General features: G+C 45.8%; 1 protein-coding gene across 6 annotated transcripts in view; it reads right to left on the bottom strand.

Moving 5' to 3' along the window:
• Positions 1-24,681, bottom strand: part of LOC137504490 (splicing factor 3B subunit 4-like) — a 54,603-nt gene extending 29,922 nt beyond the window's left edge. Inside the window, exons 1-6 of one of the 6 annotated variants that reach the window (XM_068232977.1) lie at positions 24,534-24,657; positions 13,075-13,138; positions 11,103-11,216; positions 8,454-8,621; positions 8,223-8,363; positions 2,848-5,728 (exon numbers count right to left, since the gene is read on the bottom strand). In XM_068232977.1, coding sequence (XP_068089078.1) covers positions 5,725-5,728; positions 8,223-8,363; positions 8,454-8,621; positions 11,103-11,216; positions 13,075-13,121 — 474 coding nt within the window. In that variant the 5' untranslated portion in view covers positions 13,122-13,138; positions 24,534-24,657 and the 3' untranslated portion in view covers positions 2,848-5,724. Of the gene's footprint in view, positions 1-2,847; positions 5,729-5,748; positions 6,106-8,222; positions 8,364-8,453; positions 8,622-11,102; positions 11,217-13,074; positions 13,139-24,075; positions 24,143-24,533 lie in introns of those variants that run through there. The other 5 variants (XM_068232973.1, XM_068232971.1, XM_068232974.1 and 2 more) reach the window with 5 other exon arrangements.
• Between the last annotated feature and the right edge of the window lie 1,360 nt (positions 24,682-26,041).

The following is a 26,041-nucleotide window of genomic DNA, read 5'->3' as shown; positions in this document are numbered from 1 at the left end:
TTATGTATTAGTAATTTTTAGTTTTGATTTTTTTTTATACACAATTGACAATAGTGGTCCTTTAACTAACACTTGATATATATTGATAAATTGTACCACATATTTCTGTATAAATACTTTTTCAAACAATCTTATGGATTTTAAAGAAAATATTTATTCAGACTCATTTATACACCATTTCTTTATTTAATCCAAAAACTCACTGTAACAAACCAACTATGGCAAGTTCAAATACACCCCCCCCCCTCCAACCATCCCAAGGGCCCCCCTAAAACCATCCCAAGGGGCATACATCACAGGTTGAGATATTAGGTACTACATCACATGAAGTTGAACCGGTTTATAGCAAAGATGGCTGCCCATGTACATATAGAATTATAGACTACTCTCTAAAGTTTTTATGACTAGCATGTACATGAAAATGTTCTCATTAACATTTGTATCTTATTTAAAACCAGCACTTTACAGAGCAGATACACGTAACAATCCATAGTGTATATTCACTAAACTGCAGCAAGCAGAATAACCCATGGAAGGTCCTGCGCATGGTGAATAGAGCAGTATGCATTACACTTTACACATCGTGCAGTAAGACTTAACACACGTTATTATGCTTACCGCAGTATGGTGAATAGACCCCCTTGTGTGGTACAAGCGCTTACTATATCATGGGAGAATATTTTAAAGAGGAACTGTAACCCAGGATTGAACTTCCTCCAAGTCAGTAGCCGATACCCCCTTTCCCACTAGAAATTTTACTTTTTCTAAAAAAAAAAAAAAACCTTCCCTCCCCCCATTTTTCAGCAAGTTCCTATTTTAAAGGAACACTGTGGGGGGGGGGGGGGGGGAAGAGTTTAACTTACCCGGGGCTTCTAATGGTCCCCCGCAGACATCCTGTGCCTGCACAGCCATTCACCGATGCTCAGGCCCCACCTCCGGTTCACTTCTGGAATTTCAGACTTTAAAGTCTGAAAACCACTGCGCCTGCGTTGCCATGTCCTCCCTCCCGCTGAGGTCACCAGGAGTGTACTGCACAGGCCCAGTATGGTCTGTGTCTGCACCATGCACTCCTGGTGACATCAGCGGGATTGAGGACATGGCAACGCAGGCGCAGTGGTTTTCAGACTTTAAAGTCTGAAATTCCAGAAGTGAACCGGAGGCGGGGCCTGAGCATCAGTGAGTGGCTGCGCGGGCACAGGATGTCTGCGGGTGACCATTAGAAGACCTGAGTAAGTTCAACTCTTTTTCCCCCGACCCCCCATGCAGTGTCCCTTTAAGCTATGATGTAAATGTAACTGAGGTACAACTGATAGGGTTTTGCAAACACCGTTCTATTTTTCCAGCAGCAGCCAGCTAGGATGTTCCAGAACCACAGGAAAACTGCAATCCTCCTTGAAGCATAACAGTTTACTTTGGGAATAGCCGGCTTCTCAAATTCTTAACTTTCTGAAGTTCACATCTTCCTCCATATACAGGTGGCTACATAGCTTACCAAACTATATATTTGAATTCCAACATACTTTAAAAAAAGTTTTACTTTTTATAATGTGGTTTAGAAATGCTCATATTAGAACAAACCCTCAGCAGAAAGTAGTAAGTCGGCAAAAATTTGCCGCTTCTCGAAATTTGCACAGATGAATTTAGCTTTCTGTTGGATGTCAATATGAAAGAAAAAGGACCTTAAAAAGCTTTAAAGCTTTTATAAAATACCCCTGCTACTTAGGCATACAACAAAGGCCTGAATTCACGAAGATCAGGCTGGAGATAAGGACAGAGAAAATTTACCACACTTTTTTTTTTTTTTTAGTAAAGAAAAAAAAGGACTCAAAGCTGTAAATAGAATCAAAATCTGAACTTACCTGGAACTTTCTCCAGCCCACCATAGGTCGGGAGGGTCCCTCTGGCTCTTCTCCCAGGCCTTCGCTCAGAAATGGCTCCTGGCTACACTGGGCTCGAGTGTCGGGCTCCTTCCTGAAAGGTGACGTCAGTCTTCACCACGCCGGCCGCCTTGCGTCATCACGGCGGCCAGCGTGGTGACGACTTGACGTCAGCTTTCAGGAAGAAGGAGCCAGACACTCGGGCCCAGTGTAGCCAGGAGCCATTTCTGAGAGAAGGCCTGGGAGAAGAACCAGCGAGACGTGACCTACGGTGGGCTGGAGAAAGCCCCAGGTAAGTTCAGATTTTGATTCAATTTACAGCTCGGAGTCCCTTTAAAGGACTTACGAGGCGAAAATCAGAAAAAATGTTAGTTACCTTATTGTAATATCACACCTCAGGGCAGACGATCAGTGCCTCCCCTGTCAGTTTCAGGCGTTCTGTTACCTAAATCCAGGATACATTACAGGCCCCGACCCTCTGCAGGGTCGCCTGAACTGATGAGCTAAGAATTGCCGCTTTAAACAGCAATGTGAGAGTTACTCGTGGCCGCCACATAGCGGCTCCCTCCCCCGCTGTGAGCCGCTGCTAGGAGGGAGCCGCTGCTATAGTAGGCAACCCTGTCCCTGCCGGTATCATCCAGTCACACGCCGCCGCCTCCCTTCCCCAACCCGCCGAGCAGCCAGCACATCTATTCTACCCCCTTTGCGGAGGAATTGCACGCTGACATGCTGTCACTGAAGAGCCGCTGGCTCATGAGCAGAGAGTCACTGAGCCGGCTGGTGAGCCGGCTCACGTACGAGCGGTGTGCGGATAACAAAGAACCGCTGGTGAATCAGAATATTCTGCAGAGGGTCGGGGCCTGTAATGTATCCTGGATTTAGGTAACAGAACGCCTGAAACTGACAGGGGAGGCACTGATCGTCTGCCCTGAGGTGTGATATTACAATAAGGTAACTAACATTTTTTCTGATTTTCGCCTCGTAAGTCCTTTAAGGTGTAGAGATAAGTTTTCCCAGTGAGAGAGTTATCTTATCTCTTCAGTCCTTAAGTTACCTCCTCTGTAGTTATTTTCACATGCAGGTAACAGCCTGGCCCATATGAAATTATCTTTTTCTCCTGAGTTATCTCCTAGGAGATAATTTTCATCTGCTCTAAAAAATAAAACTTTTCAGCATTTTACAATTAAAAGAATGAAAAGTGCTATCAAATTTATTTTGAGCATTTTCTTGCTTGCTGGTAGTTAAAAGGGCATTTTATGGCAAGGTGTGAAAATATCAGCCAGGAGAAAACTCAGGTGGAAAAAAAAAAAATTATTGCATATGGGCCCGTCTAACTTTAGAATTCTGGAGTTATTTTATTTTAAGAATTGAAATGTTAACGTTAGAGATCTCCCCTTAACTTAAAGACAGAAGAGTTAACTTTAGATTTGCCTGAGGTGAATTGTTTCCTGAATACAACATGCCTCATCACCATGGTGATCACTCTAGAAACATTATTAAAGACAGGAGATAAGCTTAGTGAATTAAGGGCCAATGGGTGGTAATGCTGACTGAAATCAATCACTAGTGATTTTTGTTCAACAGTCACGTCGCTAGATGTAAGTGAATGGCAAGACTACATTTATACATTCTGTGAACTAACACTTGCCTTACCATTAGATTAATTTTCCGCAGGGAATTCTGCAAATCCAGTGTGCTCCCATATCTGTAGTCCTTATACAACTACAGACTGCTGGCCAGTTGTCTGGATGTATAGTGGTTGTTTGGTTGTCTGTGTGCTGGGATGGCCATCTCATGTTTTTAATATGTTGAATTTTGTCACATTACCAAATAAATATATTTTTGGATACATTCCTAGTGTTTTCTTTTTGGATGACCTGTAGTTCTCTTACCTCTCCATTGTTGTGTTATTTTATTTAATCTGATGCTGGATTCACAGGGGTCATTTGCATGATGCATACTAAGGTATAATGATTGTGAACGGCAATGGAGACTGGACATAAGACTTTAATACAAAGTCTGCATGCAGCGAGTAAGAATAATATCTGTTACTATGAACAGGCCTATAGAATTGTATGGGCAGCAAGTTGACACACAAAAATTATTCTGTAACAACTGACCACTGTGAACCAGCACCGAGAATGAACTGTCTGCCTTCCTATGGCTTCAGATACAGGTCAACTGAAAGGAATATTATTTCAAAAACATATATTCTATTAAGTATTAAGATACACTTTTTTTGCCCCAATTATGTTTCAGTTTTGTGGACAGACAATAGACAGTTTCCAAAGATTTTAGTTTTCATGTTCTTGTAATAATTGTCTGAATCCATTTTAAAACCACCACTTTTTCACCAGATGGCAAAAAGAGCACCATCTATACCACTACTGTCCACTCTAAAGACATCTCAATCCACTCGGATCTGTGCCAGTTGGCATGTCCATTTACTAATTACCCACAATGCAGTGCACTGTACCTAAGCAGCCTACCACTGGTCTTTAACAACTTTATTTAGGGCCAAGTTAACATGAGAAAACATTAAAAAAAAAAAAAAACACAAACACTTGCAGAGGGGAGAGTGGCAGCTTCAGGGAAAGCCAATAGTGGCATAAGCAGTCACTAAATTTAAGTGCTTGATGAATGAGAATTTGCTTTCATAAAAGGTTAATTTTAAATTTCCCTTTCCCCCCTCTAAAGAAACAGAGGTGTATTGAATACAATTTACACAAATCTAAAGACACACCTATCATTAAAAAGAAGAAAATTTAACAGAGCAGGTAACAGAGCAGGTAACAGAGCAGGTTTAAACCTTGCTAGGTAAAAAAGTAAAACATTTACCAGTAAATACTTGACACGAGTCCAAAACGTTTTTTTAAATTTTGTATTGTGATTAAAAAACAAAAACGTGAAGTGAAAAAAAGGGAAGGTATTAAGCATATGAATAAATACTGTCTTCGGCAGGAGTGTACATTTAGTGTTACAATGTAATGGTTCACTTCAGAACTAAAAAGGAGATGCAAATATTTGTCTCTAGATGTAGGAAAAGGGCAACAGTTATGTGCGAGATACATACTGTCCATTTCTGCTTCTAACTATCATTGTTTCAAAATGCCGTTTTGCACATCTTAAGCGCAAAACTGTACTTCAAACACCCTTCAGTTCAGCCCTCCGCGTCAGAATCTCTCGTCAGTACAATGTACAATTTTAACAGTTATCCCTTGTGTTTACAGTAAGTCTAGAATAAATTACATTTATCAAAAAGAAAAACAATACAACTTAACACGTTTCAGTTTGTTTTTGCTTACATTATAAAAACAGTTCTAGATGCAGTATACAGCTTCGAGAGAAAAAATATGAAATAGTTTTACAAGCATACAAATAAAATGTGGCTTTTTTTTTTTTAAAGAAAAAAATTATAGCGACAAAATTTCACTCTTCCAAAATTAAAGTAATGCAAAGTAATTGATATATGCATTACATAGTCACTGCAGTATTACAGGATACAGTTACACTACCTACACAACCCAACAGTCATATTAGGTCAAGCTTTTGTATATAAGTACTAGGAAGGGTTTTTAAGCTACGACTAAAAAAAAAAATTGCTCACAACATTCAAGATAATGTTTACATAGTTTAGCGTTAACATTTACCATTACATTAAAAAAATTGTTTATAACAGTATGATTTGTAAAATATATATAGAGTGCTAGATTCACAAAAACACTGAAAGCAACAGTTAAGAGGAAGAAAAAAAATAGCAGAAAAGTCCAATGCTTAAATATAATTAAGTTAATTGCTTGACCCATCTTGTGTTTTCTGTCCCGCTGGTTGACCACTGTCCATACTTTTAACTTATGAAGGGTTTATGGTCAAAAGAAAAAAAAAAAAAAATAAGTCCAAGAGATATATCATCTGTCTTAAATAATTTTGTCTCGCTGTAACTTTTTTTTTTTTTTTAAATGCGTGAGGGCTGTCGGGGAGTAGGAAGGGCAAAAAATGCTTTTTATTTTTTTTCCTCAAATTAACAAAAAAATGGCCCGTTTGGCAATAAAAGACAAAAAAAGCAAAATGAAGGGGGAGGGGTCCTCACTCTCCGGCCAGTTAAAATCTGCTATAGACTGTAAACAGTGTGTCTCTTTAAAAGCGCCTACCACCTGGTGGGGCGGGCCATCTGTGGCCGCGGCCAGGTGGTGGGGGATGTGGTGGAGCACCGCGTCCGTTGGGAAAGCTGTGTGGGAGGATAAAATCACAAGCGTTTGCTAGTTTTAAACTGTTTAAAAATTGTAATAAAAAAATAAATAAATAAAAAAAAATACACAGAAAAGCTTAAAGGGGTTCTGTGGGGGTTGCGGAAGAGAAAAACTGCCACTTACCTTGGGCTTCTATCAGCCCCCTGCAGCGGTAATGTCCCACGCCGTCCTGCTCCCATCCGCCGTTCCCCGCAGCCGGCACCGGGCTATTACTCGTCTGACACACAGACGAATAATGCGCGTTGCCATGCCTCCGCTCGCGTCATCTGAGGCTTACTGCGCAGGCGCAGTACAACTTTTTTTTGCACTGCGCTTGCGCAGTAAGCTTCCGATGACGCAGGCGGAAGCGAGTGGGTGCGCGGTCACTCTAGCGCAGCCGCAGTTGGATCCCATGCCGCTTAGACCGGGGCCAGCGGCGGAGAACGGCAGATGGGAGGAGGACGGCGTGGGACATTACCGCTGCACGGGGCTGATAGAAGCCCAAGGTAAGTGTCCGTTTTTCTCTTCCGCAACCCCCCACAGAACTTCTTTAATAAGTGTGCTATATAATAATGTATAACTTGATTATGGCATGCAAAATTAACAGGACCTAGGTGGTTATTATCTAAAGCTGTGCGTATACAACCATTCTAAGTATATGAAAAAGGTTATTAAAGGGGCACTATGGCGAAAAATTTAAAAATTTTACAATAAGTGCAAACAGACAAAAGTACATTTTTTCCAGAGTAAAATGAGCCATAAATGACTTTTCTCCTATGTTGCTGTCACTTACAGTAGGTAGTAGAAATCTGACAGAAAAGACAGGTTTTGGACTAGTCCATCTCTTCATGGGGCAAATTCTCAGAGATTTATTTATTTTTAAAAGCTCTTTGTGAATGGCAGTTTCTCTGTCCAACTGCCAAAAAAACTGTAGCGAGCAGGGAAGCTGGCCAGCATCATTGTTTAAGGGCTCATTTCCACTAGGAGCGGTGCGATGAAACACATGCACGCCAGTGGAACAGTTTCCACTGCGTGCATGGTGTGCGGAGCGGTGCGATCCGATAATCTGCAGCATGCTGCAGATTTTCACAGGCCCGCATCCGCCTGCAGCAGTGTCCCATCTCCTCAATAAACTTCCGCTTCGGAGATGCGGAAGTGATGCAGCCAGCGGCGGAAGTGATGCGATGCGGCTGCGTAGCCACACTTGCATCACTTCGCAAATGGAAACCCGCCCTTAATCCTTTTTATGCTGGGTACACACGTTGAGATTTCCCACTCGATTTGCGGGATCAAACGGATCGATTCGATTATTTCAAACATGCTCGATTGGATTGCGATCGTTTTTCTTTTATGTTAAGTATGCAAAAATCAACAGTAGGAACGATCGAAATCCAATCGAGCGTGATTGAAATAAATCGAATCGATCCGCGAATCGAGCGGGAAATCTCAACATGTACCCAGCATTAGGGTGCGTTTCCTAACGTAAATTCGCATGTGTTCCCCCGCATGCAAATTCGCATAACCAATACAAGTGAATGAGGTTGTGTCCACTTGTCAGGAAAGCTGAGCGTTTTCTTGTGCAGGAAAAATCTGCACAGCAGAGCCATCCGAATTCGGACACCGCATGAGATTCGCATACCATGTATTTAATAGGAAATTCGCATGCTGTTTTGGTATGCGAATTTTCATGCAAATACGCATACAATTTCACATAGAAACAATGGAAAAGCACAATGGCACTACCATGGTTATAGTCGCATACATAGTCATCCATGCAAAATAGTATGCGAATTTGCATGAAATGTCACATACAAACGCATGCGAAGTTCGCATCCACACACAAATTTTTCCCGCGGCGATTCCCACCGCACAAGTGGAAACGTGCCCTTAGGGAATCTTTATCAAGAATAAAAGCCTTGCTGAGAATCCCCTATGAAGAGATGGACTAGCCCAAAACCTGTCACTTCTGTCAGATTTCTACTACTTACTGTAAGTGACAGCAACATAGGAGAAAAGTCATTTATGGCTCATTTTACTCGGGGGGGGGGAAGGAAAAAAAAAAAGTATATTCAGAAAAAAGCAGCGTCTAAATGCAAGAAATAAAGAGTGGTCTTACCCTCTCGGTGGCATGAAGTTTCCCCTTGGTGGAGGGGGCAACATACCACGGCCCCGGGGAGGAGGGGGTGGCATCCCTCTAAACCTCATCAGACCAGGAGGAGGTGGTGGTGGGGGAGGAGGTGGTGGGGGAGGACCACGTCTAGAGGTAATCAAGGAGAAAAAGAAAAATTAAACAAAAAAGGTCTGAGCAACGTTTACCAAGTATGCAAAGAAGGGGTAGACTGAGAACCTTAGCGGATGATGAGGAGGCGGAGGAAGTGGTGGGGGTGGCGACGGTGGGAAGGGTTCTCCCATGTCTCGGGGAGGAAAAGGTGGAGGCATGAATCCTGGAGGTCGTCCTCTGATCCCCCCACGTCCTCTGGGGTCCATGTATGGATGCATGCGTCCCATGCCACGCCTGTAAGACAGAAATACCTTAGCATAAAACTATTTTTTATTTTTCTAGAAGTCTAAAAAAAAAAAAAAAAAAAAAATCCAAAATGTATTGATGTGAAACTAAAGTGAAATCTAAGGGTCATAAAGAGACTAAGCATTTAATTGTTAATTTAAAGTGGATCCATAACCAAGAATTGCCCTTTATCCCAATCAGTAGCTGATACACAACACCCCCCCCCCCCCCCTTTCCCATGAGAAATCTTTTCCTTTTCACAAACAGATCAGGGGGTCTGTATGGCTGATATTGTGGTGAGACCCCTCCCACAGTGTGATGTCAGTTTCTAACATCACACTGGGAGCCTTGTTGCATTGTGGGAAATAACCGCTGTTTCCGACTGCCAAAAATAAAAAAACCACAAGCAGCATCTCCTTCCACTGACATCACCAGCCAGCAGTAAAAATGTCACCATCTGATAAATGTCAGAATGTAAATCAGGGGGAGGAAAGATTTTACAATGGACAAACACTGACTAAATCATTTATAAATTTTTTATTTAACAATAAATAAGTTTTTTTTTTTAAATCATATTTTTACTGGAGTTCCTCTAAGGCAGTCAGGAGACATTGCAGGGCTGAGGTTGCTTGCAGACTTGCAAGAGTAAATGTTCTGCTCCACGCAGGGGGGGGGGGGGGGGGGTTGTAAGTGGGGGAAAACAACCTTATCTCCCGCTAGTTAGCCGAAGCAAGTCTCTGGGACAGATCATCAATTAGCAGAGCGGTCGGGAGTAGCTGTACGCATGATTCTCGGGTGGTACATTTTGCTAAGATTTATAGATGCATTTTAACAGGATTAATAAGAAAAAAAAATCGTTATTTCTCAGTTTTCGGCCATTATAGCTTTAAAATAATCCACGCTACCATAATTAAAACCTATGTATTATATTTGCCAGTTTGTCTCGGTTATTATACCATTTAAATTTTATCCCTATCACAATGTATGGCACCAATATTTTATTTGGAGGTAAGGGTGAATGGTTTCCGTTTTGCGTCCATCACTATTTACAAGCTTAGAATTTAAAAAAAATATTTGTAGTATACCCCCTTCAAATGCATTTTTTAAAAGTTCAGACCCTTAGCTAACTATTTAGGTCTTTTTTTTTTCCCATTAAAAATTGTATTTGGGTAATATTTTGGTGTGGGACATAAACAGTTAATTATTAACCTTCCTAGCGGTAACCCCGAACCTAGTTCGGGGTAAGCCGCGCAGGAGGTTTTCTCAGGCCCTGCTGGGCCGGATTTACTTAAATTTTTTTTTTTTTTTGCTGGACGCAGCTAGCACTTTGCTAGCTGTGCCAGCACACCGATCGCCGCCGCCCCGCGCTCGATCGCCGCTATCCGTCGCGGTGCGCCCCCCCCCCCCCCCCCACACCGTGCGCTGCCTGGCCAATCAGTGCCAGGCAGCGCCGAGGGGTGGATCGGGACTCCCAATGACGTCACAACGTCATCCTGCCCCGTCGCCATGGCGACAAGGGAAGCCCTCCAGGAAATCCCATTCTTTGAACGGGATTTGCTGATCGGAGATCGCCGAAGGCGATTGAAGCGGGCGGGGGGGATGCCGCTGAGAAGCGGCTATCATGTAGCGAGCCCTGGGCTCGCTACATGATTTAAAAAAAACAAAAAAAAAAAAAACCTGCTGCGCTGCCTCCTGGTGGAATTTTTTATACCGCCAGGAGGGTTAATGTTAAATGTGTAAATTGTAATGTAAAAAGTGTAGATGTAGTTTTACTATTTGGCCACAAGATGGCCACCTTCATTTTTGTTTTCCCTCCTACAAGGGGGATGCAGAAATTTTTCCGGGCAGAAGAACTGAAGCCTCATGTGTGAGCGCTTCAGTTTTTCTGCGGGGTACAGGGATCGGTGATCAGGAACCATGTTCACTGATCCCAGGGCTACCGGTGGACCCCACGGGGACGCATTAGAGCAGCCGCCCGATGTGAGCTTCATGTCCGGGCGGCGGAAATGGTTAAGGACACTTTTTCCCTTTAACACACTGGCCCACATGCATTTTGCTTTTTCTCCCAAGTATTGTCCTAGGTCAGTGATGGCTAACTTTGGCACTCCAGCTGTGGTGGAACTACAAGTCCCATGAGGCATTGCAATACACTGACAGCTCTAAGCATACATCAGGGAGTCAGAGGCATAATGGGATTTGTAGTTTTGTCACAGCTGGAGTGCCAAGGTTAGCCATCACTGTCCTAGGTGATACTTTCACAACTGGTCATAAAAATGCCTTGTAAACCATCAGCAAACAAGAAAAACATTTTGATAGTATTTTTTCGCCAACTTTTTGCGTGGGTACTTTAATTGTAAAATGCTGAAAAGGTTGAGACTTCTCGTGGGGATGGGGGTATCAGATACTGATTGGAATGAAGTTCAATCCTGGGTTACAGTTCCTGTTTAAGTGCCTGATTACATTTCTAACCAAAATGATGATGAATATTACCTCATAGGTACCATTCCATTCATTGGTTTATCTTGAAACTTGTCTCGGCCAAATGGCATCTGCCCTTTCATGCCACGGTTCCCTCTTCCGCCTCGTCCACGATATCCTCGCCCCCTAATATTAAAGAACGGACAGAAGTTATGTAGGCAAGGAGTTCAGCAGCTACTTAAAGAGAACCCGAGGCGGTTCCATGGGGGCAGATGGGACTCAAAGCCATGTTCTCTGCCTCATGACATGCCTCTGTGTCCCCCCATCACCTCGCTATAGCCCCCCCATGTCCCCCTGAGATTAGCGACAATATTTGGAGATAAACACAGGGGAGAGGGATTCCATGTTTAAAATGCCCGACAGGGGCATTCCTGCAGAGTTGCCATTGGGCAGGTCTCTCCCTGGCCGCACACCTCTCCCCCGCCTCCCTGCACGCTGTGAACAAGAGTCTCTTTCCAGCAGTGTGACCCAGAGGTCACGAAAGCGAGAAAGTGGGCCTGTGTTGCCCAACGAAGCAGCAGTTTTTGTGGTTACCTGATCCACTCGGCCCCCCTGGATCAGGTAGCCTACTTTTTTTTTTTTTTTAATGATCCCACCCTGGGCTCTGTAAGACATTTCTTGCATGTGCCTCGGCAAAGGACCCTGGAAGTGAGAGGAACATAAAAAGGAGCAACAGCTAACTCCCTTACAAAACCATTAGCTGCCTAGCTGTTGTGCCACCACTGACTTGAAAGCTACATACACTACTTGGGGATTGGCTGACCTGAAGTACAGGGATACACCTGGCACAGAAGTATGATGGGAGTCATGTGTAATGTAGGCAAGTACATTTATGCAGCTTGAAAATGGACCAAATTTCACCTCAGCAGGATTTGATTGGATCATTTTCAAGCTGCATCAATTTGCATACAAAATTTGCATAATGCTGCATCAACTCAAGATTATTGACCATCCCTGGTAGTCTCAATAACCAAAAAGTAAAAACGAAGAGAAAGCTGCAGGGGTGTGAAAGGAGTGGAAAAAGACTAGAACTTTGGAACTACTGTGAAAGGTTGATTTGTAAAAATAAAACCATCCTCGGGATCCTTATAAGGCTTCCCCTGTCCTCTGTCCCTCAGTTGCAGCACTGGCAGCCCCTGAACAGACGTAAATATTTACCTCCCCCGGTTCCAGCGCATTGTATTACTGTTCAGGCTCAAGCAGAGATAGCACGAGTCACCTGCACTGTAGAGTGGACCCAATCGGGTTCGACTATTCCCGCCTGTTCAGAATAAGCTGCTAATACGCTGGCGCAGGTAAATATTACAGGCGCTTTCAGGGGCCGTCAGCGCTGGAACCAAGGGGCAGAGGACGACGGGGGAAAGCTCGTTAGGATCAAGAGGCTTTCCCCTCCCGAGCTAAGTACTCCTAGGGAATTTTTATTATTTTTACAGATCCTCTAATTTCTTCAGGACCACGGGCTTAAACCCCTCTAAAGAAAGACCAGGCCATTTTTTCACAAAAAGGGCCACTGCAGCTGTAAGGCCTCGCTGCAGGGCCGCACAACTCAGCAAGTGATTCCCCCCCTTTTCTGCCCACCAACAGAGCTCTCTGTTGGTGGGCAAGGATCGCTCCCAGGATGGTCTTTTTTTGGTATAGTTTTTTTTAAATATAATAATTTTCACTCTCTCCCTCCCCCGCCAGCCAATCACTGTGATCGGCTGTCATAGGCTTCAGCCTATAAGTTCGGTGTTAGGCGGCCCTGGGGCTGCCTCCGCGGTCAGGCTCACCAACACGACTCGGTCGGCAAGTGGTTAACACCTTCACATATAAAAAGCAATAAATGTAGAAAATAAACATTTAGTGAGTACTTTACAGCAAGCACTATTAAACCTGGGGTTTGTAAAAGATCTATTTATCAGAAGAAAGGATTTGGCACCCACAGTTTTTTCATATGAAATGCTGAGACCAAGCTAGAGAGGAATAAAATCTGAAAGTAACATACCTGGATCTTCTGGGGTCTGTGGAGAAGACATTGTTTTCCGCCGGCATTTTTCCTCTATCAGTTCCTGAAGTAAAGAACACAAACAAGTACAGTTAAACCAAAAAGCTGCAATTTTGAAAATTCTAAAGTCCATTTCAAGGAACAGATCTAAAAAAATAATTTGCTAAATCGCAGCGCTGTACAGCTCTGTCACTGAGCTGCTCGCAAGCTGATCCCTCTCATAGGCTGGTACCTATGACTATGAGAGGTGATGTAATGGTGGAAAAATTAGATGCCACCAACAGAAAGCTCTGTTGGTGGCAAGAAAGGAGCAAAGATTCATTAATGTGCCAATTTGTATGGCCATGCAGCAAACTGTTAAAGATACTAACATCAAAAACATCCCCGGGGGGGGGGGGGGGGGGGGGGTACTCACCTCGGGTGGGGGGGAAGCCTCAGGATCCTAATGAGGCTTCCCACGCCGTCCTCTGTCCCACAGGGGGCTGGCTGCATCCCTCCGAACAGCCGGCGAAAGACCCGACTGTGAATTCAATATTTACCTTTGCTGGCTCCAGCGGGGGCGCTGTGGCTGCTCTCGGCTCCGAACTAGACGGAAATACCCGATCTCAGTCGGGTCCGCTCTACTGTGCAGGCGCCAGAGACTTGCGCCTGCGCAGTAGAGCAGACCCAACGGCGATTGGGTATTTCCGCCTACTTCGACTGTCAGAGCGCCTGCGCAGGAGCCGGGAAGGTAAATATTTACGTCGCTGCTGTACGGAGGGCTGCAGCGAGACCCCTGAGGGACGGAGGACGGCGTGGGAAGCCTCATTAGGATCCTGAGGCTTCCCCCGCCCGAGGTGAGTACCTCCCAGGGGACATTTTGATGTTACAGATTCTCTTTAAAGCTGCAGTGTGCCAAATAGTAAAAAAAAAATAAAAAATGGTCTGGTCACTAGGGGGGTGTAAGCCTATGGTCCTCAAGAGGTTAAATGCCTTGCCCAAATACACACATTCCAATGTTCACATTAGTCAGTAGGGATGTCATTTACGTGCAAATAAATTTGAGCTAGCATAATTCTGTATTATAATAATTAGCATAAGTATAAAAATCTATTGTAAAATGAACGAATCAAATCTTTCAATGGAAGCATTTGGATTGGTCTATGCTCAAGCTGCATAGATTTCTAGTAACATTTATATATTTCTGTATCAACCTAGAATTATTTGCATACTTCAAGAAGAAAGTTGGTACCACGCCAAAACTTTGTACTAAACACCTTTTAGGCGCCCATGACACAGGAATACGGGGAAAGCGCTTTGGCCTATAGATGTCCTCAGCAGATGGAAGGAGATTTGTACTAAAAACTCAAGACTCTTCCAAGTTGCATAACACAATGTTGTTGATTGAAAGTATGTAACATAAAAGGCATTTCAGCATTGCCAACGATTAGGGATTTTAAAGAAAACCTGTAACGTCAAAAAGTCCCCTGGGGGGTACTCACCTCGGGAGGGGGAAGCCTCAGGGTCCCAATGAGGATTCCCACGCCATCCTCCGTCCCTCGGGGGTCTTGCTGCAGCCCTCCGAACAGCAGCGATGTAAATATTTACCTTCCCGACTCTTGCGCAGGCGCTCTGGCGGCTCCAAAGTAGGCAGAAATACCCGATCGCGGTCGGTCTGCTCTTAATGCACAAGTCTCCGGTGCCTGCGCAGTAGAGCGGACCCGAGTGAGATCTGGTATGTCCGCCTACTTCGGATCCAAAAGCCGCAACAGCGCCCCCGCTGGAGCCTGCAAAGGTAAATATTGAACAGGCAGTCGGGTCACTGTTCGGAGGGCTGCAGCGAGACCGCCGTGGGACACACGAGGATAGGGAAAGCCTCATTAGGATCCTTGGGTGGATCGGTGGGTAGCGCGGCGATCGGACAGAACATGTAGCTAGCAAAGTGCAAAAAAAAAAGTCCAGGGGCTGAGCAATCCTCCTTGGCGTACATGGACGAGCTGAGCTTGTCCATACCGCCAAGGGCGGTTAATATACACACCCTAGAAATTTTGTCAGAGTATCCAATCATTTTTATCATAATTGGGGAAACATTGAACACATACGTAAGTGGTAAATTGGTCAGATTTTTGAAATGTTACACTTAGTCAGAAAAATTGGATTGCAATTCTTAAATTGAACAGATATTTAAAATAAATTGTATGGTGTGTGGCCACCTTTAGTTAAAGAGGAACTCCAGTGAAAATAATGTAATAAAAAAAAGCTTAATTTTTACAATTATATATAAACTAGTGACCTTAGCCCGTTTAAAAAAAAAAACGGGCTAGGTCTGTCTCTGCCTGCCCGTCACGCACACACATCCGCCCCCATCCTCCTGCCTGTGTGAGGCTGGGTCTGTGCTGCGCACATGCGCAGTAGCAAAAAGCACGAGCTACACAGAGACAACTGTCCCTGCTCTACGCAGGGACAGTTGCCTATTATATAGGATGACCTAGTCAGTGTTTGCCCAAATCCCTGATTTACATTCTGACATTACATGGTGACATTTTTTACTGCTGGCAGGTGATGTAGCTTCTGCATGCTTTTTTGCAGTTGGAAACCGCTGTAAACAGCTATTTCCCACAATGAAACAAGGATCACAGACAGGAAACTGCCAGGAGTACCACGGTCCTCAGTTTCTTGTGGGAGGGGTTTCACCACAATATCAAATTGTGATTTCGATTTTCCCAATTTTCTTCAAATCAAGCTTTATTATTGCTGAATTTCTCGGAGATTAAATCGAACTCCGGTTCTGGTTCTGCTGAAGCCATTTCACAACCAAAAGCACGAGGAGCTGGAGCAGCTAATTGGAGAGAGAGTACCACAACAGATCCTGGGCAGGGAGTGGACACTGGTGGTGAGCCAAGTTGCTAAGAGTTTGCTCGACAAGATAGTGGACTGGAGACAGAGAATACCACAGCAAAGGTTTGTGATTTCATGGGGGCAGCCATCTTTTTCATGGAGGCAGCCATCTTTTTGGTTGAAAGGAGGCGACAGGGAGCATGAGACAGTTCCAACTGTCCTGTGTGCTGATCTCTTCAAATCTCAAATTCAACATTTAAAAAAAATAATAAATGTGCACCAAAACATCAGAAATCCCATCATGCTTTGCACAGCATCAGGTGAAAAATGCCCGGGCAGTTTTCTTCTGTGCAGCTAAAAATGAGGCGTGGGTAAAACAAAAACAAAGTTCTGTTGCTGTGAAACTGTTAAAGAAACACCAAGCCTTTTCAGTGCTGCTGTGTAGATTTTTAGTCTGAAGGTTCATTTTAACAGAAGGCTGCAGCTTGGACAGACCATCCCCTCAAGTCCACAGATGGCTGCAGAGAGGGCAGTCACAGCCTCAGGGCTTCATTAACCAGCTGCTCAAAAACAAAGGCCACATTCTTGCCTAACGTTTCAAAATAAAATCTCTCATGTCGACAGGTCTCACAGTTAAAGGGAACCAGAGATGAACCTGAATCTTGAAAATGTAAAAGATGTTATACATACCTGGGGCTTCCTCCAGCCCCATACGCTCTGATCGATCCCACGCTGCCGTCCTCCGCATCTACGAGAACCGGGTCACTGACGTCATCGGAGCCAGCTACGCAGAAGTGCGCCCTCTACGTATCTCCAGCGGCTGCTGCAGATACGCAAACGGCACACTTCCCTTACGCTTAGACTGGCTCCGACTGACGGAACAGCAGGGAGCCGGATCTCGCAGCTGCAGGCAGAGGAGGATGGCGGCGTGGGATCGATCAGAGCGTATGGGGCTGGAGGAAGTCACAGGTATGTATAACATCTTTTTCATCTATGGTTCCCTTTAACCTTCCTGGCGGTAACCCCGAACGTAGTTCGGGGTAAGCCGCGCAGGAGGTTTTCTCAGGCCCTGCTGGGCCGATTTACTTAATTTTTTTTTTGCTAGCTGCGCCAGCACACCGATTGCCGCCGCCCTGCGCTCGATCGCCGCTATTTGTCGCGGCGCACACCCCCCCCCAGACCCCATGCGCTGCCTGGCCAATCAGTGCCAGGCAGCGCCGAGGGGTGGATCGGGACTCCCAATGACGTCACGATGTCGGTGGCATCATCCCGCCCCGACGCCATGGCGACGGGGGAAGCCCTCCAGGAAATCCCGTTCTTTGATTGGCCAATACTGTATTATCACTTCCACATAGTATAAGTACTAGTATACACAATTTGCCCCCCTCAATTGACCCTAGTCTAAGATGCATACATAGACATATGACTGTGGTAGGGATTAGATTGTGAGCCCCTCTGAGGGGCGGGTAAGTGACAATACTCTGTACAGCGCTGCAGAAGATGTTGGCGCTATATCAATACTAAAGAGTTTTTAAAATCTGTTGACCTTCACTCTACATGAAGATGGTAAAATTGGCCAATACGTGGCTAATCAAAATTGGATGTGTATGTATGCACCCCCCCCCCCCAAACTATAAGCTGATGTGCCCATCCAATTAATCACTCTCCAGTCAGAACCGGATTGTAATCAAACTGCAGCGCTGCCCATCAATCGAGCCTGCCCCACTTTCAACTGCCTGAACTTTTCTGTCCGGCCCAAGTAACACTTTCAACATTTAAAAAAAAAAAAATGATAAAACATTTTGGGGGATTCTATTCTAAGCAAACGCTATGAAGGTGATCAAATCTGCCAGGAATCAAACAGGAAAATTTGATGTGTGGACACCCCACTGAGCAAGCTGCTGACCACCATTGCCCAGCTTCTCCTGAGAGCAGATTTGGGAGAACTTTTATGTACATAACTATTACAAAAAGTTATGTTCGGCCAGAACCCAAAGTCTGGCCCCCGTTACTTCAGCAACCACTTGGGGCGCATATATAGACAAAGGACTGTGCCCGTGCCCAGAGCCACTGGTGGATACGGACAGTTAATGTATAGTGCACACGGGGAGGGGGGGGGGGGGATTAGGCATTGCACATTAGGGAGGACAGCGTCCAGGAGGGGGGGGGGGGGGGGGGGGAATTCATCGATTGTCCCGATATCACTCCCCCTTACTGCCATGCACCAGATCTAGCAAGTCAGCCCTACATCTTGCAGCATGTCCGGCCAAAATTGGTCGCATTGTTGAGCGGGCATGCATCTGCCGGCCCATTTTCATCTGATTTAATAATCGGATGTTCAATAAGTTGCCAGATGTATGGCCACCTTATGTGTTTGCTGGCTGCACTTCAAAGCCTTAACCAAGAAATTCCATCCCTGTCACGAAAAAGAACATTTCTGACGCCAGCTAATGATGGGTAAACAATAGAACAAGGTTTTGCAGTTGGAACCTTTCCTCCAGTGACTGAACCGGTTTGACAGAAGTAGACTCAGGATGACCCGATCCCTCAGGCATGGACATGGCTGGGCCGAGGCTGACGGCGTGTTCTATACCTATGTGGGGGACAGAGTGTTGCGGCCTAACATGTAGGGGATGGGGGTAAGTGGAGAGAATGGCCGTTGGAAGGCTGAAGCAATTCGCCAGGCAGATCACTGGCTGAGCGGGGTCGGGGTGCTGCTATATACACATGTTGGATTAATGGTGGAGGCAGTTAACCCCCTCGGCCGAGTCTCATCTAGTGTGCGTATGGAGCTGCTCCAATCGCGATCTATTCCTTCCAAGCACAGACCTTGATTTTCCATGGATTAAAGGCAGGGAGTCTATTGCAAGATCGAATTTATCACAGCATTGCAGTTTTCTACACAGTGCAGGGCTATGGCCCATCGATCGACCACCCAGTCTGCCACAGCCCACAAACAGATGTTTCCATCCCGTTAACCCAGTGGTCCTCAAACTAAGGCTGCAGGCCGAATGAGGCTTTTTTCCCAGCCCCCCCCCACACACACACAAAATGTATTATAGATGCGGTCATCTACATCTTTAAATATTGGAGGTCCACATATAGAATGAAGCCAGAAAGCAGTAATTCGCCGTTTTCCAATCACATTCTACATCAGGTGACGCTGCTGTCCAATCAGACTGCAGCTTGTCACGTGGGTATGCTTCACTGTCTGGCCTGCAAAGACTGCATCATTTTATGTATACTCCGGCCCCCAGCAGTCTGAAATATGTTGACCCGGCGCTCGATCCAAAACATTTGGGGACCCCTGCGTTAACCAATATTTGGTTAAAATCGATTGAAATTCAAATTTCCCACCAGTTTAAAGGGAACATAAACGAGAAGGATATGGATTATTTTAAAATATTGCCAGTTGCCTGACTCTCCTGCTGATCCTGTGTCTCTAATACTTTCAGCCACAGCCCCTCAACAAGCATGCAGATCAGGTGCTCTGACTGAAGTCAGACTGGATTAGCTACATGCTTGTTTCAGGTCTGTGATTCAGCCACTACTGCATCCAAAGAGATCAGCAAGGCTGCCAGGCAACTGGTATTGTTTATAAGGAAACATCCATATCCCTCTCAGTTTAGGTTCCCTTTCAAGGATACCCGAAAGTGACGTGTGACATGAGGAGATAGACATGGGTATGTACAGTGCCTAGCACACTAATAGCTATGCTGTGTTCCTTTTTTTCTTTGTCTGAAAGTTAAATATCAGGTATGTAAGTGGCTGACTCAGTCCTGACCCAGACAGGAAGTGACTACAGGGTGACCGTCACTGATAAGAAATTCCAACTATGAAGCATTTTCCTAGCAGAAAATGGCTTCTGAGAGCAGGAAAGAGAAAAAGGGTCAATAGTAAATAATAAATTTATATCAAAATAATAAATTTTAGCTCTGGCATACATCAATGAATGTGTCATTGAGCAAAAACAATAAAACAGTTAAAACTTAAAAAGTAGATTTACACATAAAATAAAACTGGAATATCTTAAAAAGTCATTTTTAGGAGAAGGAAGATAGATACAATTATTTCTTTCATTCGTTTATTTTTTGCTTTGGGTGTCCTTTAACAAAAAAACTGATGCCTGTATGAGCTCATTGAGATACATCAAACAGGGGTCTAGTCTTGACTGCTGCAGTTTCAGGATTGGGTTTGCACTGGGGATTCTCTCTGGGTCTCCAAAGCCCTCGGAAAGAAAGGCAACCGCAGCAGCCTGGCCTCATCACTGCTGGGGGTAGACAGCACTCACTACTCAACTCCTCTTCCTGCTGCCAATTAGACAATGAGGGGGCCTGTTACAGCTACTGACCTCCCCCTTCTACACTATTGATCAGTGGGGGGCGGTGCAGCTACAAAATGTGACAACAGGAAGCACGATCGTGGTGAATATGGCGTGCGTTACACAGGGTTGTAAACCTGGAGGTTGGGGTGGGCCGCAGAGGATCAATAAAATATTGAGGAGCATCTGTACACAGGCTAGAGTCTCTGCTGAGGCAGCTGCAAATTACCATCTCAGGCAAGGATTGTCCAGCATGTACAAGTACATACACACTGCTGATTGAGGTCACCCGACAGATCGGTACCCAATCCCTTAGTGTGACATCGCCGAGCAAGTGCAATATCAATTTTGGAAATTTTTGGCTAGCTGCAAATTGGACAAACATTTTAGTGATCATACATTTGTAAAAAGATCATTGGAAATATTTCATTCATTCTTAGTCTTACTTAAAGAGAATCTGTATTGTTAAAGTCGCACAAAAGTAAACATACCAGTGCGTTAGGGGACATCTCCTATTACCCTCTGTCACAATTTCGCCGCTCCTCGCCGCATTAAAAGTGGTTAAAAACAGTTTCAAAAAGTTTGTTTATAAACAAACAAAATGGCCACCAAAACAGGAAGTAGGTTGATGTACAATATGTCCACACATAGAAAATACATCCATACACAAGCAGGCTGTATACAGCCTTCCTTTTGAATCTCAAGAGATCATGTGTGTGTTTCTTTCCCCCTGCATCTCTCATGCACTGAAGTTTCAGGCTGCTCTTTTTTCTCCTGCAAACAGCTTTGCCCTTGTCTGTAATTCTTCAGTATGTGAAAGCCCAGCCAGCTCAGAGGACGATTTATCAAGCTTGTAAAAGATGAGAGAAGAGAGAAGCTGCTCTAATCTAAATAATACACAGGCAGTGTGCAGAGAGGGGCCTGGAAGGGGGAATTCATCACAGAACCACAACACTGAAGAACTTGGCAGCCTTCCAGACCCAGGCTGACAAGTCTGACAAGGGAACAATACATTGATTTATTACAGAGACTGTGATAGCAGAAAGTGCTGCAGTAAGCCAGAACACATTAGAATAGCTTTTGGAACTTGTAGGATGATAAAAAACAGGATGCAATTTTTGTTACAGAGTCTCTTTAAGACATAGAACACAGATGTCTTCTCATCCAAGCTGACGAGCTTACATAGAAAATGCTTACCGTATATACTCGCATACAAGCCAAATTTTTGACCCCCAAAAATTGGGGGGAGGTCAGCTTGTATGCGAGTCTTGGTGGGTGGTAGGTGGTAGCCTGTGGTCCGCGCCCCCCCCCCCCCCCCCCATCCGCTGCTATTACCTGCTCAGCCAGCGGCCGCATCCTCTAATCTGGCGGGTTCTCCTCTCCAACTCCATGCGTATACCGTAGGCGTTTCACAGCAGCGCGCCCGGCGCTGCTGCTGTGACGAGGCAGGAAAGAGCGGTTCCCCTGGTAACGGCGATACACATCACCGCTACAGGAAGCGGTGCTCTTTCCTGCCTTGTCACAGCAGCAGCGCCGGGCGCGCTGCTGTGAAACGCCTACGGTATACGCATGGAGTTGGAGAGGAGAACCCGCCAGATTAGAGAATGCGGCCACTGGCTGAGCAGGTAATAGCAGCGGCGGCCGGCTATACTGGGGCACTACCTACCCATACTGGGCACTATATTAGCTATACTGGGACACACTGGGGGGGGGGGGGCGGGAATCACGCGGCATTTCCTACCCCCGGCTTATATGGGGGTCAATCATTTTTTCCAGGTAAAAGTTGGAGGGGGGGGGGGGGGGGGGGGTCGGCTCATATGAGTATATACGGTATATGCGCTCCTTAAAAGTGCTTCCAATGGCAGAGCAATATGAAGTGCAGAGGTTGTAACCGCACTGGAGCCCCTGTACCAGAGGGGCCCTCCATCCATCTCATTAGATTTTCATTGGTGCTATGCTGGTGATGAACACCCTAACCCCACTACAGTGCACTGAACAGTAGTAATAGTAGTACTAGTTCCGAGGGGAAATAATGAATCCATTTTTCTTACTCGCACCTCGCAGCCATCTCGGTCCCTCGCCACAACCCAGGTCGTCCTTGTCCCGCTGGGATTAGATTGTGAGCCCCTCTGAGGGAAGTTCGTGACAAGACTATACTCTAATGCTGAATAATGTGTTGGCGCTATATAAATAATGTCACCATGGTAGTCCTTTGAGGGCTTGATCACACTAAGAGCAATTTCACGTGTTTTTTTTTAGTGCTGGAGATTTTAGAAATCACCTCAATAGCGCTAGTGCAATGGTTGCTTATGTGAGTGTTCTATCCAATCACAAACGCGGCTCTCGCACCATTTTCTGAGCGTTTGCGATTCAATATAAGTCAAGTATAGGAAAATCACAAAGTGCTTGAAAAAGCTTTCAATTGTGATTTCCCAAGCGCTTTTGTGATTAAATACATTGTATTTATACATTTTCGGGTCAAAGAATTCACTTCCTGACAGTGAAAAAAAAATAAATAATAATTGCTGCACAAAAGCACTTTTCTAAGAAAAAGAAAATCACTAAGAAACGTGCTTCAAAAATAGCCCTACAAATCGCTCAGTGCTTGCTACAGTGCTGGCAATTTACAATGTGAACAAGGCCTAACAGTTTTCTTAGTCTGACTACCAGTTTCCGACACAAACTGTCCTTGGTAGTTTTTTGAGGCGCCATATCAATAGAATGATTGGGGCCCCATGTTAGGGCCCTTTTCCACTAACAAGCGTGATCGCAAATAACCTGCGCTTGCGATCACACAGGCTCCTTTTTCCACTGTCGGCTTTCTGCTGTACAGCCGTCGGAGTGTAACGCGGTTGCGACGAGAATCACGCAGGACAGCGATCGCGTTTCGGCAAAAAACAAATTATGATCAAAGCGCCGTACTTGAAAAAGAGCACCGCGATTTACATGTTATCGCGGTGCTCTAGCGATTAGAAAAACGGCCACAATGCGCTTTTTAAACCGGATCGCAGCCAGTGGAAAAGGGCCCAAAAGGCTGATTCACACAGACCCTTCACAGCATTTACCGCCAAGGGTTCGGGACTCATCGGTTAAACATTCCCGATCAAGTGAATGGGAGCGTTTGGCATCGTGCGATTTACGTATATTGCGCAAAAGCAACATTCTGATCCCGATTTAACGTATCGTTTCATGCAGCTTGTAGGGCCACATAGCCGCCGCACAGCAGGAAGCCAACAATGGCCGTACCGCCACCCCCCAACGAGACATCACTGGTCAACGCGGCTTCTTGCCGCTGCCAAGCATCTACGTGAACCAGCCCTAAGGCTACGTTCACACTGCACGTTTCCAGCCACGTTTTTGGGAACGCGTGCAGGAGGCCAACACACACGACATCAAACAGTGTATAGAGTGCATTGTCTGATGTTCACACTGCATGCGTTCGGACCAGCGCGGTCCGGGAACACATGCTGCATGTATTTTTTACAGAAAAGCATGGCTGACCCATTCAGGCCTCATTCACATTTACCTAGTGTAAATGGCTGTGCGATCCGAACGCAGCACATACGATCGCACGCCATCTGCGCCGCTGATCCCATCCATTGACAGTAATGGGATCAGATCTGCGCTTCCAGGCAAAATGCAGGCAGCAGTATGCAAGCAAATGCGCACAGAAGCACGTATGATGTGAACGAGGACTCACTTTCAGTGAATGGGATCAGCCACACAACGCATACAAAAGCGGATGGCATGCATTTATATGCGTTCCGAAACGCACGGCCGTCTGCGTTTGTAATGTGAGCAGGGCTTAAAGCTCACACTGGGGCCCCGAGCTCCTTAGCTACGCCACTGCATGCATCCATTACTTGGAACCAGTGATCAGGCCTCTGCCATGACATCACACAGGGATGATGCGTGGTTGCCCCGGGAAACAGCTCCTGTCATGATCCACTCCTCACTGCTGAGGCGGAATCCGATTCACCAAGCCACAGATAACTGGATGTGAAGCAGAGCCGTTACTCCGAGCAGCCAATCAGACGCCGGCCGCTGAATGAAGCGAGGCTTGTGATTGGCTCCCGCCTCCCTCCCCACCAGTCCTCGCGCTATCAGCAGCAACCCGCCAGCCTCGCGCTGCCCCAACAATGGCCGAGTCACGTGACCCGCCGCAGCGGCCTCACCCTCCGGCCTAGAGCCTCGCGCTGCCCCAACAATGGCCGAGTCACGTGACCCGCCGCAGCGGCCTCACCCTCCGGCCTAGAGCCTCGCGCTGATCCTCCGTGAGGAAAATCCCCCGTCCCCTTCCCTCCCGAGCCGGCGGACTTACCCCGCTGCACCGCACAGGAACCGTGTCCGTCTCCGCTCCCCCCTGCTCCGCCGAGCACAGAAATGGCAGCGCTTTCTCGTCAGGGAGACCGCCCAGTGACGTCAGCGCCTGCCTCTGGCCTCCATTGGCTGACGGGTGGACGAATCCGGCGGCGCTGAATGGTCCAGCGGCTGGAGGAGGGTGCTGAGCGGCAATGGGGGCTGTGGGCGGCGCTGAGAGCCGCGGGGCGCCATGTGTGAGACATGCCGAACACGCCCCTTAAAGGGGACGCTGCGCCGGGTAGAATGAATGACCCGATGTGACCCATTGTAAACTTGTCCCTAAATGAATATGCTTAGCTGGTCCTCCCAATTTATAATAATCTTGAAATGTCCCTGTTAATCATGATGTGTGTTAATATAGAGTGACCATATTTTTGTGGGTCCAACCTGGGACGGGGGGGGGGGGGGCGGCGCGCGTAGCGCGCCGCGGCGAAAAGTGGGAAGGAGTGAGGAGCACGCAGCGGCGAAGACTGGGGGAGGGGGGCTGCGCCGCGCCGAAAAAATGGGCGTGGCCATGACATTGTATGGGCGGAGCTAACGTAATGATGTAACAGCGAGGCATAAGAAAGCAGTGTTTACGCCATGATGTGGACAAACGAGACTTTGTATCATGGGTGTGCAGAAACTGTGTGATGCTAATAGTATACCGTAACCACAAAGCAGCAAACATAGCCATCTATGACCATTAAATAATAAATGCAGTAACAGTTACCCCGGACACCAGAAAATAAACGCAATAGGCAACATGTCAGTATAAAATAAATGCAATGCGGGCAAACATGTCAGTACAAAATAAACGCAATGCGGGCAACATGTTAGTACAAAATAAACGCAATGCGGGCAAACATTTCACCAGACAATAAACGCAATGCGGGCAAACATGTCAGTACAAAATAAACGCACTGCGGGCAAACATTTCACCAGAAAAGAAACGCACTGCGGGCAAACATTTCACCAGAAAAGAAACGCACTGCGGCCAAACATTTCACCAGAAAAGAAACGCACTGCGGGCAAACATTTCACCAGAAAAGAAACGCACTGCGGCCAAACATTTCACCAGAAAAGAAACGCAATGCGGGCAAACATTTCGCCAGAAAAGAAACGCACTGCGGGCAAACATTTCACCAGAAAAGAAACGCACTGCGGCCAAACATTTCACCAGAAAAGAAACGCAATGCGGCAAACATTTCGCCAGAAAAGAAACGCACTGCGGGCAAACATTTCGCCAGAAAAGAAACGCACTGCAGGCAAACATTTCGCCAGAAAAGAAACAATGCGGGCAAACAATAACATTTCACTAGAAAAGAAACAATGCGGGCAAACATTTCACCAGAAAAGAAACAATGCGGGCAAACATTTCACCGGAAAAGAAACAATGCGGGCAAACATTTCACCTGGAAAAGAAACAATGCGGGCAAACATTTCACCAGAAAAGAAACAATGCGGGCAAACATTTCACCTGGAAAA

The sequence above is a fragment of the Hyperolius riggenbachi genome, chromosome 4 (genome assembly GCF_040937935.1).
Source record: "Hyperolius riggenbachi isolate aHypRig1 chromosome 4, aHypRig1.pri, whole genome shotgun sequence".
Lineage (NCBI taxonomy): Eukaryota > Metazoa > Chordata > Amphibia > Anura > Hyperoliidae > Hyperolius > Hyperolius riggenbachi.
This window is presented reverse-complemented; position numbering and strand designations above follow the sequence as displayed.